The sequence below is a fragment of the Salminus brasiliensis genome, chromosome 21 (genome assembly GCF_030463535.1).
Source record: "Salminus brasiliensis chromosome 21, fSalBra1.hap2, whole genome shotgun sequence".
Lineage (NCBI taxonomy): Eukaryota > Metazoa > Chordata > Actinopteri > Characiformes > Bryconidae > Salminus > Salminus brasiliensis.
Genome location: NC_132898.1, coordinates 6,746,964 through 6,761,396, shown reverse-complemented (window position 1 = coordinate 6,761,396; position 14,433 = coordinate 6,746,964). Strand labels below are relative to the sequence as shown.

The window sequence follows — 14,433 nt, the reverse complement described above, 5'->3', positions numbered from 1 at the left end:
TGTTATGTGCTGGAAAGAGTGTTTACATGATCTGTTGAGGAAGGTTTATAGGGGCCTGCATAGAATATTGAACTTACCCAAGTACACTCTCCTGCCTGTGTGACCCGCTAACCCATATACATGTATATAAAATGTGTACTTTATTTTACAGCTGACTGACAGGACTAGCTAAACCGCTTGCACTAAAGCGCATGCTAGTAAAACACAAGGCATCTAAAGCCTGTGCTTACAAACCTGAGGACTGTGGAACAAGTTGGAAACGTGGGCTACATCATCAAAATGAAGGCTCTCAGGAGCTATCAGGGTGAAGCGCCTCCGAAGATCTAATCAATATTTAATCAGCTGCTAAAAAGACGCTTCTGTGAGATGCTTTAAGTTTGTTAACACCTGAATCGATCCACGTCTGCTGGATGTCCTTCAAACCTCTCCCAGTTCTCTCAGCTCCATTACCAGCAAGGCCGGGCTGAAATGCCTCCTAGTGTGGGCTTGTTTGGGTTCCAGGCTTACTGGACGCACCGGTAAACAAGCAGTCTGTAAGGTAAGAGGTCATTTTCCATTCAGTTAACTAAATACTATTGGAACAGACACTTTCCATCCAAAGTATTCCTGAAATGAACCCTTTGTAAAAGAGATAAATCATAGACCATTATCAGGCTTGCAACCAGGTATATCCAATCATCCAATCATTCATTTCTGGACATTGTTCTGAATAGGCTGGTAATGGTAGTACACTGAATTGCTATCAGTAGGGTCTTTGTTCGTCCCAAGCTGATTTTGTGTTTTTAATTATGTAGCATCACAGTTTGTGTTTTAATCCACACCAGGTACAAAATAAAATATCCTTAAAATGTATAAAGAAATATATTTTTATAAAAATAAAATATATATATATATGTACAATGTATATAAAATAAAAAACTGCTGTGAGCATGTATACATACACAGTGTAGAGGCCCTCTTTTACATGCAGGTACACATCTTTACCACTGGAGGGTGTTGGTTACCGGTTTGTGACAGTCCATGCATTTACTCCAAAATATACAGAACAGAAACACTTCCAAGTAGTTTCAGTGTCTGTAAAGTGCATCTAAGGTTCTGCTACACTGAGAACACAGGGTGCTGATAAAAAAATTGTTAGACTAGTAGTTCGGTTCAGCTGTTAACTCTCATTGTGTGCAATGGTCCCCAGAACTGTGCAAAAAAGGCCTGTGTCTGTTACATGTATAATTGCTTGCCTGATATTTTAGCAAGCTGACAACCAACTAAATGCTCATGTTTCAATTTGTTTGGCATAATGTGAATCTGGCAGCAGTTCTTTATGTCCTGTAAAACGACAATTAGAAATGTTCCAAATTGACAAAGTGACTTTCATTGAAAGTTTTTCTATATATGAAGATATGAAGTATCTGCATGACAGTGAAGATACACACCCACGCTTTAGTTATGACTGCGCGTTGTATCCTCAGGTTGCTTTTGAGTGCATGCAGAGCATGCACAGACTCCCTCCAGACATAACATTGAGATGCATTGTCTTGAGCAAAGCACAATAAAGAAAACACTGGCTAAGCATCAGAGTCAGGCTTAAAAGTGTGATCATCATCAGCACGATGGTTGAATGCTGTCACTGGCAGTTGGCTGCTGCTGTTAAAAATCAAATCCGTTAACCAATGACGCGATGATCAGCTGACATTACCAGTGACACGATGATAAACACAGTGGCTAATGTGAATATCTGGCCTTAGTTAATCCACAGGTGAGATCATAGGAGCGACGCGATGTATGGTCGGTGGCTGGGCCAGCCGAAGATGACACCGAAACTCAAAGCAGCCTCAGTGTGTAAAGATAGCATGCAGCGGTTCAGCATCAACAAGCCCCCACACACGCAAGCCTGGATTAAATGCTTGCTACTGAAATACAGCAGCCGGCGGACTTCCCCCTCGTCTTCAGTACACAGTCATCCCACTCTCTTGCACTGACTGTAAAGCGTCTTTGCTGTTCTCTTCCTCGCAGGACACACGCAGTTGCTCCTCTTGAGAAAGGGGGAGGTCAGACTGGGGTTGAAGCTCAGGCTGGGGCTGGGGCTGGGGCTGAGACTCGGGCTGGGGCTGAGGCTGAGGCTGAGGCTGGTTCGTGGGGCAGATGGGAATGGCGCAGGAGCCTGGGGGCTGGTTCAGCTGGCAGTTAATCGTGGCTGTGAAGCTGAAGTTAACACAGGGGCTGGACACCACAGGCTGCTCTGTATGGATGCTCTCCTGGCTAGCCCCTGTGCTCTGGCTGTCTGACGTAGACGATGCTGATGATGTGGATGTTTTGCCGTCTCCAAGCAGAAGCTCAGACTCCATCTTGCAGTCAGGGGCCTGTAAGTGCCAGGAAGAAGAAAGAACAGACATTTCTGTGCATGTTTGAGGTATTGTCAAATGAAATGAGTGACCAGTGATGATTGACTAGTCCTCAGACCGTCAATGTCTTATCTAGGCAAATAGGAGGCGAGGTTTCAGCAAGGTTCGTCAGCCAGTCAGTCCCTCATTCACTCACTCACTCAGTCAGTAGCAAAACTGCCACTTCTTAGCTGGTCATATTTCTGTACGTATGGCACATTTGGAAACTCACTTGAACATCTTCTGTGACTGGAGGTTTTCTTAGACCTAAAAAGAAAGTTGTGGGGGGGTTTACATACATAGCATTTATCATATCATCATCTAAAAACAAAACAAAACAAAGGGTACACTCTCTAAAATATTTGGTTTTAGAAAGAACCTTGATGATAAAAATGATTGATCAGTGAAGAACCTCCTCTTGTTTCTTTGAAACCAAAGGTGGTTCTTCCTTGCCACTGCTCAAAGAACCCTAGGAAGATACTTTACAAAGAGAGATAAGCTCTGAAAGAGGTTTAATATCAAAATAATCTCTCAGATGTTCTGTGCAACACCCAGAACCTCAATCTTGGTAAGATGGTGTGATGATTCTTTCATGCTAGTCTTGAAAAAAGCTTGCACATATTACCTTTCCTGTGACAAATTACGAAAGTCACCGTCAGCAAAACCAACAGCAGCATGACAGCAGCAAGAACACCTAGATGAGGCAAACAGCCAGTGTGAGAGAGTGCAAAATTCGAGAGAAAGAGAGAGAGAGAGAGAGAGAGAGAGGAGGAGCAGGAAAAAGGAAATGTCCAGTAGGTGGCGAGGAAGGAAAAGAGAGAAAACAACAAGTCACTGGTACGCAACATTGCGTCAAACTCTGATCTGCTTTAATCATTAACAAAGTCTCATAGTCATCAAAGCAACACAAACACCGCTGATAAAACAGTCTGGAGAACAGTTTGTCTGCAAGTAGTGTTGGAGTCAAATCCATTAGAGGCAAGACCGAGGAAAGGCAGAAACCAGATCGCAAAAAAGACGAGTCAGATTAAAAACCAAGAGTTTGTTGTTGTCAAGTCCAAGTCAAGACCAAGTTTAGGAGAGAGACAAAACCAGATTACAACGAGCCAGATTTAAGGCCAAGACTTCGTTGTAGTCGAGTCCAAGTCAAAACCAAGTCAAAACCAAGTTAAAATCAAGGCCGGATCATGAGACAGAGAGATTGTTGTAGTCGAGTCCATGTCAAGATCAAGTCCAGGAGAAGGCGAGACTGAAACCAGACTACAGTCTGGACACAAATTTTGCCGCAATCAAGTCCAAGTAAAAGGTAATCCCTAGAGTCAAGGCCAAAACCAGATCACAGCAAGTCTGAGTCAAGGCCAAGACTTTGTTGTTGTCAAGATAAGTCAAGACCAAGTTCAGGATTGAAAAAAAGAGTCAAGACCGAAACCAGATTACAACAAGTCCAAGTCTGGGTCCAAGTCAAGACCAAGTTCTAACAATATAATACATAACACAAACATTTACTTATCAACCTGTCTTCACTCTGATCTTTGGAAGCAAATGATAAGGCTATAGTATTTTATATATATCTGTCTACTCAGCTCTGTCTACTCAGACAGACTACAAAGTTCACACATGATCCTCGTTGATCAGATGTTGCCCAAGCAGAACAGCGACCTGGTTTTTCCTGGTTTCTGTCATGTTTAGACTTGCTGAAGTTGTCTGACTTGTAGTTAACTGGTATTAAGGCTGATGCAAATCAACACAGCATTTGTTTCTGTATCACTGCCATGGCCACAATGCAAACTATCTGACAAATCTTACAGAAGAGAAAGACGTATTAGATGTTTAGACTTCTAGGCGGATCAAAGTAATCGAGACAAGACCAGGACCATTCATTTAATGGTCTCAAGATCGGACTCTACAACACTACCTACAGCAAATACCAGCTGTTTTCAGACATATTAGATGAATGTAGTTTTTGATTAGGCAACCATTTAAAAGTCTGGAATAATGTAAAAAAAAAAAAATCTAATTTTGTCATATGTACAAAATGGTCCTGATATGCTTCTTAAAACGTTTCAGATTTAAAACCATTTATAGGTTATAAAGTATAAACAAATGACATAAATATACCTATTATTATACACCATGCCTCATGTTTTAAAAGTGGAAATCAAATCCTGAGATTAATACATACTTAATATTGTTAATTAATAAAAACTAATACATAATTAAGATACAAAAAGATACAATTATGTATGTTTACATTTATTATGTATGAAATATTGAGTAAAATATCTAAATTTACACATAGGTGTGCAGTTTATAATACTTAAACACACCATGTGCAAGTTTTTATTTATTATTGTAAAGAAAAAGTATGAATAATTAATTTGAACTTTTTGTAACTTTTCTGAACATCCATTTTTTATTCTAAAGCACAGAAAATATTATGGTGCAAAAAAAAACACCGGCCTAACAGACACACCTGATGCAAAAAGCTAAAAAGCTAATGAACAAGTGAGCAGTTAGAGCAAGAAAAAACTCGACACCATGCAGAGCAGTGGTTCTCCAGGACCATGACTGGTTACAGTTGCTAATGCAATATCATACTACTACAAAAACTTACTATATAATACAACGTTGTCAGATAGTACACTGGACTTGTGTTTTGGGCGAGTCGCCGGTAAAGTCTCCGTTACGAGATCAGATCCAGTGGGTGTAGGTGAAGTGACATACAGCTGAGTTGTCTGGGTTGTGGTGTGAAGGTGACGGGTGGGTGCAGATTTTAGATTCTCACATACGGTGTCAGTAGTGGAACTGCCACGATGCAACACAGCCCTTCCCTGTGCTTCGCACCTACAGAACAAAATAAACAAACAAACACCTTAGATCATCCAAAACATCTGCTTGTCTTGGTTTAGTGAAGCGCTATGATAAACTGCCTCATTAAGCAAGATGGCAATCTGTACAGACTGTCATTTCTCAGACTAGTTCAAGATAAAATTTCTCCTTTGAGGTAACAAAATGGTCAGCACAATGATTTATGCACTAAACTGTGATCAGTAGAGATTACTGAATATTGTAACTCAAGAAAGCGGGAAAGTAGTTAATGATGTGATAAATGGCCAGTTTATCAGAATGCTGCCTTTTACTAATACATATATGTGACCAGTGAATAATTCACAGTGGATACTGAATAAATAATATTAGATATGGACAGTTTATAGTGAATAGTGAGTCATTCATAGTGGATACTGAATAAATAATAGTAGATTTTTTGTGGATATTGAACAATTCCTAGTAATAGTCATAGTAGACACTGAATATTTCATAGTGGATTCTGAATAATCCATAGTGGATACTGAATAATTAGCTCTTAAAATCAGAACTCAAACATAGGCTAGAAATTCAATGGTCTAAAGTATACCTTTACTGTTAATATTGTTGATGTAGTGTAACTTACTGTGTGTGTGGCCGGCAAGGCTCGGAATTCGTTTCATTAGAGAATGTTCCCTCAGGACATCCAATACACTTGATATTTGTCTTATGTGTTCCTGCAACACACAAACACACACACATACATACATACAGAATTTGGTAAACACATACACAAACATTCACTACCAATACAAGTCAATCGCCTGTCAGGAAGACTAGGGCAAGCACAGCAATGACAGGGTTCAAGCATGAGCAAATAGTTTAACAGTAGTCTGAATAGGTATTAATGCTCAGACTCTTGTGAGTAGTTTGTTTGCAGCATCATGAGGATCAGGAGAACAACCTAGAACCCAGAGAACAACTCTCACAATAGTCAATAATAATTAATAAATAATAATAATAAAAAATTCACAACTAACAATACAACAGGCTGTCAGCACTTCCTGCTTGAACCTCTTTAGTGAACCAGATCTCTCCAACTGTTCCATCTTGGTTCTGCCTGACCTGGCTCTCCACTACCCTCCTGCCCGCTGTCCTGCTCTGGAGCCTTGCATTGATTCATCCTCACCTCACTGCATGATTCGACTGTTTACCTGCAGGATTTTATCATTCTCACTCACATTTTCATCTTGTTTGGCTTGATGCCACATTTACCAATTTTATTCTTAATTCAGTTATGTTTTATTGTTGTCTTTATTCCTGTTTTGCTTTTTATTATTATCAGGTGTCGAACAGAGGAGGATGGGTTCCCCTTTTGAGTCTTGGTTCCTCTCAAGGGTTCTTCCTCTCGACCTGGGGGAGTTTTTCCTTGCCACTGTTGCCACTAGCTTGCTCAAAAGAGGCTCGGACCTGGATCTCTGTAAAGCCACTTTGTGACAACATTTGTTGTAAAAAGCCTTTCGAAATAAAATTCAAGTCAAGATACGTTACCTGGTGATTTGGCTCCTTTTCCAGGGGGACATGTTAAATGCTTTTTACATTGAGAGCAGGGTTGACTGCCCAGCTGTAGAAAACAGAACCACCCAGGCCTGCACGCACAGTCTGAGTTACTGATGCTGGTACAAGTCCTGGTGTACACCATTTTTTTATCTGTTGAAACAGTCGGGAAGTCAAGCAGCATTAAACAGACCGTGATGAAAGATGTTGAGAGATAAACTCTGATCGCAAACAAACTAACGGCCGCCTACTTTCGTCGCACACATTGCATCTGAAGCAGTTAGGGTAGAAATTCATGGTGTCTGAGTACATTCCCTTTTGGCACTCCTCGCAGACTGTGTCTTTTGAAGCAGTGCACTCCGTAAGCAAACGAAATCCTGTAAAAATAAGGTCCACAGTAAGTAATTCTGTGTACTGACAGACTGACAGACATTTGGCTTCACAACATACATGAAGAACATCAAGAGCCAGTGCTGATTTCCATCTGAACTGAGGAATCCCTATTTGATTATTTTGACAATTAATCAAGCAATCCGTTTTTTAAACAAGGCAAACCAATGGAAATGGACATACATGATGTCAAAAGTGCCCAGACACCCCTTCTAATCAGTGAATTCAGAAGGGGTGCACCTTTCTGCACCTTAAGGTGCTTTGAGGAACATTCAAGGAACCTTTTTCTTCTTAAAACCTTTTCTTGAAGGTTTCCCAACGTATCTTAAGAGTTTCCTCCACAGTTTCAAATTGAAGAACCTCCAAAAGTTCCTCAAAGATCTAATCTTTTGAACAGTGCAGAAAGGTGTAGGAACTGCCAACACAACTGGGCACCTTCAACCTGAGGTTAGTGTCAACTACAGGGGTTTGAAAAAAAAGAGGTGGAGCCGTGATAGTGTGCTCTGGAGTGCTGGGGCTCCATCCAATACTCCAATAAATCCAATAAATGAGTAGGGTTTAAGATCCTGAACTGATCATTCAACATCAGTCCCTGACCTGACTAATGCTCTTGTGACTCGATTGTGCAATTAAATCCTTGTTCCTTCAGCGATGGGGACAGCAGGGGACAGACTTCCTATTAATACCCTCGCTTTCAGAAGAAATGCTAGATAAGCAACATCTACATATAAATGCTGAAAGTACCAGTTATTTCCAATGAGTGGAAAATCTAACACAAAGGTGGAAGCAACTCTTAAAAGTGTGTGTGTCGGAATTAAGGTGGATTAAGCCTTATGGTTCAGATAAGACGAGCTGCTAATTAATGCGTTCAGTAAAATCCTTTTATTTTTAGCGTCTTTTGCTATAATGAGACATTTTTAACTGATTGACTTTTCTTAAAAGGACTGTTTTATAGTGTGTTTAACATCCTATAATCCATTCTGGCTCTCCTCCCTGACCAATCAGCTCCCAGCTCTTTTACAACACTGCATTCTAATCACTTCTGGACTCTGGACTGATATCTGTGGTCGTTGGTCTACTGGTGTGAAATAGCTGGTTTACAGTGGGTGAAGGAGCTGTGTATGATTTGGGTTTCTATAGTGTGTGTGTATTAGCATTAGCATTAGCCTCCATTCAGCTCTGAATTGGCTCTTCAGTGCTGGTTTAAAAACAAAGGCAGCCGTGCGGTTCTCCTGCTGGTAAAACAGAGCATTTCAGTGAGAGTTTTATAAAGGTTCAGATGATATGGTTTGTTTTTTATGTTTCACTGTAAAATAGCTCCACGCTGCAGACTCTAAACTCTTTTATTTACCTTCTGAGAACGTCCGCACTGTTCGTTAATGCCGCCTTGAGGACACCAGAGCGCATTAAACAAAAAATGGGAACTGGACTGGCAACCATATTGACAACCCCAACCTTTTGGTGAGCACTACAGCAGCACTGCTGTGTCTGAGGCACTCAAACCAGCACGACACACACTAACACACCACCACCACCACCATCTGCTGCGCTAAGGGGGACCCACCACCCAATAGCTAATACCTGCTCTGTGGTGGTCCTGTAGGTTCCTGAGCACTGTAGAACAGGGTGATGGACTACAGTCTGGAATTATAGAACCACTGAGTGCTCCTAGATGGTGAGTGGAGCTGGTATAATGGACGATAAGTGCAGAAACAAGGAGGTGGTGATAACGTTAGGGCTGATCTGTGTACCTTTGTGTTTGTATATGTCAAACATATACACATGATTAGGGGGTGTTTTAGTAAGACACAGTAACAGGAAATAAATATAAATATCTATTTATTTATCATCATCATCACCATGGTTATGGTTAGTCACTGGAGGTCCACTTGAATCATTTTCTTAATCAAACTGAATTCAGTAGTAATGAAAATTATAGCTGATGTCTTACCTGGCTTGCATCTGCTGCAGCACAGGTTTGAGCCTGTGGGAGAATATTCAGTGGAACCGTTCCTGCATGCTCCCCCATGTTTTTCATACGGGAGTGTGTAGGCCTGCAGAGCGAAAAAGAGGATGAACGTGAGGCTGCTGACCTCAACGGACAATCAGGAACTGAAACCACTGGTTAAGCCTTGCAAAAAGAGCAGAAAACTCCATTTCCCCAGCAACAGCATTTAGCGCAGCACAATAAGGCATCAACTCTTCCTTAATGGTCCGAACATATTTAGCAACATCATCTGTCACGAGGCTATTAGGCAACACGCAATTATCCGTGACTGTCATCACAAATGCTGAATGAGAAGCCCTGCATATCTGAGCACTGAATAAAAAGAAGCAGAGTCGAACAGCCTTTTATAGGATCCAACACACTTCACATATTTAAATGTTAAATGTGGCCAGAAACGCATGAACATGGGTGTGTCCATTAGGCTGATTATTGGACAGAACGTCTAATATGCAGATTCAGTTTGCAAACTAATGGGAAATCTTTTTTAATGTATATATACTTTTTAATGTATATATTTTATGCAGGTGTGTGAACCCTACTGGAAAGCCTGCAACACTGCTCACAACTGGCAACCCCAACCGCACTGGATATGCACAGACTTAATCCAAGGACTGTTTGAGAGCTGATTAAGCATCAGATTTTAAACCTCAACCAGATCTTTAGAACCAGAAGGCTTGTTGTGAATGTTGTCCTATTCTGCCCTGTGCACTTCACCTACAGTACTCAGACCCATGGCAGTCCACTGCAGACTGTAGCATTTCCAGCTTGTTTCCAATAGTTTGGGGTGGAAAAGTTCATAAAAATGAAAGAAATTAGAACTCTCCCATCTGTAAGTGGGGTTTGTGTCTGGTTAACGGTGACAGTAATGTGTAAGATGGCTTTATAGGGGTGTGATGGTTTTTGGTATTTGTGCCAAACTTAATAACCCAGCCTGACAAGGCCTATGTGCTGAGCATAGCTCAGTCTGATTGGCATCTTTTCTATGGCCAGTGCAAATGACACACAGTAGCTAAAATACCCACCTACTACCCACCTTCTTTCAAATTAGCTTTGTGGGAAAATTTCCAGTTCCCGGCACTGAAGAACAGTGTTGGTGTTATTGTTGACAGCTGTAGGGTGTGTGTGCAGAAACACACTGCACATGCTAACATTTACACACAGTACAGCTGGTCTCTACATCTGTCTTATAGGACTATATCAGGATAAGGCCAAGCCATAAAAAACATTGGAGTGTGAACACACACAAAACCCATTTAAACCAGATACAAATCCCATCACTCGAATCACTTCAGGAGATGGTTTCAGACCCACTTCTGTCACATGTCGTAAGCAGTGTAAACACATTCGACAACCGAAACCCCTTCCAAGCACCCTAAACACCCCTAATAATTGCAGCGCAACAACAAAAAATTGCACATTTCACCCCAAACAGAGATCTTAGAGATTTCAGTCTGACTAACGGGAGACGAATTTGACTACAGAGATCATGTTTACACCTGGTCACTTCAAGAGACTAGTATCTGGATTGTATCCTGATAAGATTGAATTAATTAATTAAGAAGCCACATGCGTTTACACTCGGTAGTCAAATGCATCTCCGGTTAGTCCGATCGAAATCTGATTGCTATGTGGGGCGAATTATGCAAATTGGCTTGTTACAAGGCAAGCAGTTCTTTATCCGTTCAGTCTCTTCCTGTGCTGTGATAAAAGCAATTTTACATGCCGTCATGATTCTCATCTTCACAGATTGCCAGCGATGTACTGCAAGGGGAGGTGTTTTGGTTGAACTGGGAGTTTGGTTGTTGAATGCGTCTTAGAAAGATAGACGTATTTACACTGCTATGACATGCGTCTCAGACCACCTCCTGAAGTGGCTTGAGTGATAGGATTTGTATCTCAAGCTATTTCACGTTTCTCAAGATATTAAATGTGTTTTGGGTGTGTTTACACTCGCATGTTTATGTGGTTTGGCCTTGGCCTTAACAGCATACAATTCAAATACTAATCACATAAAGTGAGCAGATGTAAACACTATGTGAAACACGCTGTAACTGTCGATTCAAGACAAAACAACCATTTACCATTAGCGCCTCCACCTTTAACCCATCCATGCAGTGAACACACACCCATACACACTAGTGAGCAAACGTGCCCGGAGTGGTGGGCAGCCGTTAAGATGAAGGGCCTGGCTCAACTTGCAGAGCTTGATGATTGAACCCCAACCCTGTCATCAACAGCCTGGTGCTCTACAGGCTGAGCCAACACTGCCTCACTGAACCTAAAAAACCCTAGGTTAACCTTATGCACGGAACTGTGTACCTTTACACCCCTATTGCCACAGGTTTCTCTTTCAGGGTCACAGAGTAGCAGAACTTTGAAAGAACTGGGTCATGAACCAGAAATAAAACTGTGACGAATAGACCAGTGAAGGTGACTGTCAATCTGTAGTCACTGAACACTGAACAATTTATATATATATATAATTTCAAGTGTAGACCTGGACTACAGAACGATGCAGACTACAGGAGCACTAAGTCCAGAAGGAGGTTTTAGAGGAGGCCAAAGTCATTACATTTCAGTGGACTGTTTTGATGGACTGCATCCGATGACCAGGCATGTGCGGTAAACGGACTCTGAGTGGGTAGAAATAAATAAAAGGTAATATAGTTCTATAATTCGCAGAACCTGGAGCTCCCTCTCATATGAACCTCACAGTAATTCAACAGTGAAACCTGACAACAGACAATGACACCTCCTCATTGCAACCGGAAGACAAGGCTAACAACTAAAATAGCTCCTGATTTAGCACAATTTCTTCATCCTCGAGTTCAATACACAACTCCAGCATTGGTGATGGCCTCATTACAAGGAGAAGGAAAAGGGAATATCTTGAGAGTGTGAATTCTTCAGTCTTCAGGCTTAATGGGCCTATCTTCCAGTGAAGAGAAGTTCGCTTGGGTGGTTTGTCCGGACCCGCCTAAAATTCGAATCTTAACATGAACATGCGGGCTGTAGTGTATCAGTCTGGGCTATCTCGGGTAAATTCGTGAGGAATTTCCATTTCACAGAAACTGTCCTGCATGAATCGGCCAGTCCGATAGATCAAATCCAGCTGGAACAGGGCTTTAAATATCATCAAATAGCATCAGGCAATACCGATGTTGAAAATGTCGATGTTGAAATATCGACCTGTGAGTATCGCTCAGCCCTAACTCTGTCACATGAGTCTTTCAGCAGTCGCCCCCCCCCCTCCCCTTCCCTTTCTCAGCACCGCTACATGGCAAGAGGCATAAATGTACCTCATCAGCATGTTAAGCACTTGCCTCCTCTTTGGAGAGCGAGACTCGTGAACCATCTTTAGGGGAAATGACCTACAATAGCAGACTGGCTGGTTTCCTGAGCACGGCGCTTCTGAGCAGGCAGTCTTACCACAGGCGTCCCGTCCCCTCTTCCACCGGCCAGCCACCTTCTGACTTTCCGCTCTTTGTCATGTAACCACTTTACAAGAACACCAGAGCAAATCAGCATAGGCTCTTAATCACACAGCCTTTCCGGGGCAAGAGATGAAGCTGTCAGCAGTGCCTTTGCTGCTTTGCACTCTTCTCTACTCAGTAGAAGCTGTATGTAGTTGTAGAGATGGAGGGAACAGGCCAAAGAGACGTGCTTTAAGCTGGAAATGTTAGATCATAAAGAAGTGTGCAGCTAAGGCTCACTCACAGGTACTACAGCAGACACTGCTGGCCTTTCACCCTGTCAGTCTAAGGCAGGGCATGAAAACAAAACTTGGAGATGAGTCGACTTTCGTGTTTATGCACACACACACACACACACACACACACACACACACACACACACATTTCACGATTTGAATAGTCCCTGACCGACACGTTAGCCCACGTAACTGTTGGGAAAATGACCACGTCTCTGTTATTCAGAATAGCCAGCGTGTGACTGCCCGGTCTCAGACATGGTCACAGTCATTCCCGCACCAGCCTCGCTGTTCCTGTACTCTCCGGGTCGGTTCCAGAAAGTCACCCAGCCTCACACCGGAGCTCAGGCATAACGCGTTTCAGAGCTCTGTTAACTCACAGAAAACGAAAAAGGCTGAGGTGGTTCATGTAAACATTACAGCCGTACTTCAATCCAGAAACTCCGAGCTCAGGTCAGCGCCCTTTCAGCTTTTCGGTTCCACCTTAACAAGTAAAGCGGCTGTCAACGGCGAGCCCGTGCGCGCGCACCACTGTGACAGCCGCGGTATTTAAGGTGGAGCTGGAGAGACGAACAGGGCGATGAGAAACAGGCGAGGCAGCAGAGCGAGAACGTGATAGCTATCGCAATGAATCATTCGTTACCGCGAAACGTCAGTAGGCTAAAAGGAGCGCTCCTGAAAAAGCTGTCCTACCTTTCCATCCGTGAGAAATGACAAAACGTAAAGGATGAAGAACCGCCGCACAAACTTCATCTTCACACCCCACAGAGCCGCATCCAGCGAGCCGAGCCGAGCCGAGCCGAGGCGAGCTGAACCACAGTGCCGTGCCGAGAGTGCGCTGCCTCCCCGACGGAAACACAAAAAAGGCTTTAAGGCTTCTGTCACGACCAGGAAATGACTGCTTTTTTGCAGTATGCCACTGAAGGCTGCTTAGCCAAGTTTCGATTGCATAACTGCCCCCCCAGTCATTGCAGGAAGGGGCTAAATTCAGAAGATCATCATCATCATTACATGATGTGCAGTACATAATGTGCCTGCTGTCTGATCTAAGTGGTCAAATAAAGCCTAAACGCTCAATTTTGAAGTCTACCGAAATTAAATGGGCCTTTAGTTCATTTTCCAGCTCGATTTATCCCCTTATATCTCCGCTAGCTATCTAGCTCATATCCCCTGACTCCTGTTGTTACAGCGCAGAGCTAGCTAGCTGACTCTGGCTTCACAAAGCAGTTTTCTTACTTTACATATATATATAGTTATATATATATATATTTACAGTGACTTTCTTGAAGATTTAACCTCTTTAACCCTCTATCTGAACGTTTTTGGAGTTTTGGAGCCTGTTAGTCTGTTAGCCTATTAGCTATAGCTAGCTTTCTGATGACCATATCTGCCTACGCTAGCTAGCTAATATTTCCTTCAGCTGGTGTCAGAAACATCAAATTGACCAGAACTTCAGTCCCTTCTTAGCTAATATCCCTCATGTTGTTGAGCACAATTTATACTATCATTTTACTTAAAGACAAAATTCTTGTTGAATTCATATTGGTATTATGCTAATGCTAATGCTAACATCCACTGGAACCGCT

General features: G+C 42.3%; 1 protein-coding gene across 1 annotated transcript; it reads right to left on the bottom strand.

Moving 5' to 3' along the window:
• Nucleotides 1-852: 852 nt before the first annotated feature.
• On the bottom strand, nucleotides 853-13,725 carry tnfrsf1b (tumor necrosis factor receptor superfamily, member 1B). The gene is made up of 9 exons (XM_072666120.1): nucleotides 13,541-13,725; nucleotides 9,082-9,184; nucleotides 6,992-7,117; nucleotides 6,735-6,893; nucleotides 5,830-5,920; nucleotides 4,993-5,222; nucleotides 3,004-3,072; nucleotides 2,611-2,645; nucleotides 853-2,357 (listed from the first exon to the last, which is right to left on the bottom strand). The coding sequence occupies exons 1-9, from the start codon at nucleotides 13,598-13,600 to the stop codon at nucleotides 1,944-1,946; spliced, it is 1,287 nt and encodes a 428-aa protein (XP_072522221.1). The 5' UTR covers nucleotides 13,601-13,725; the 3' UTR covers nucleotides 853-1,943.
• Nucleotides 13,726-14,433: the final 708 nt, after the last annotated feature.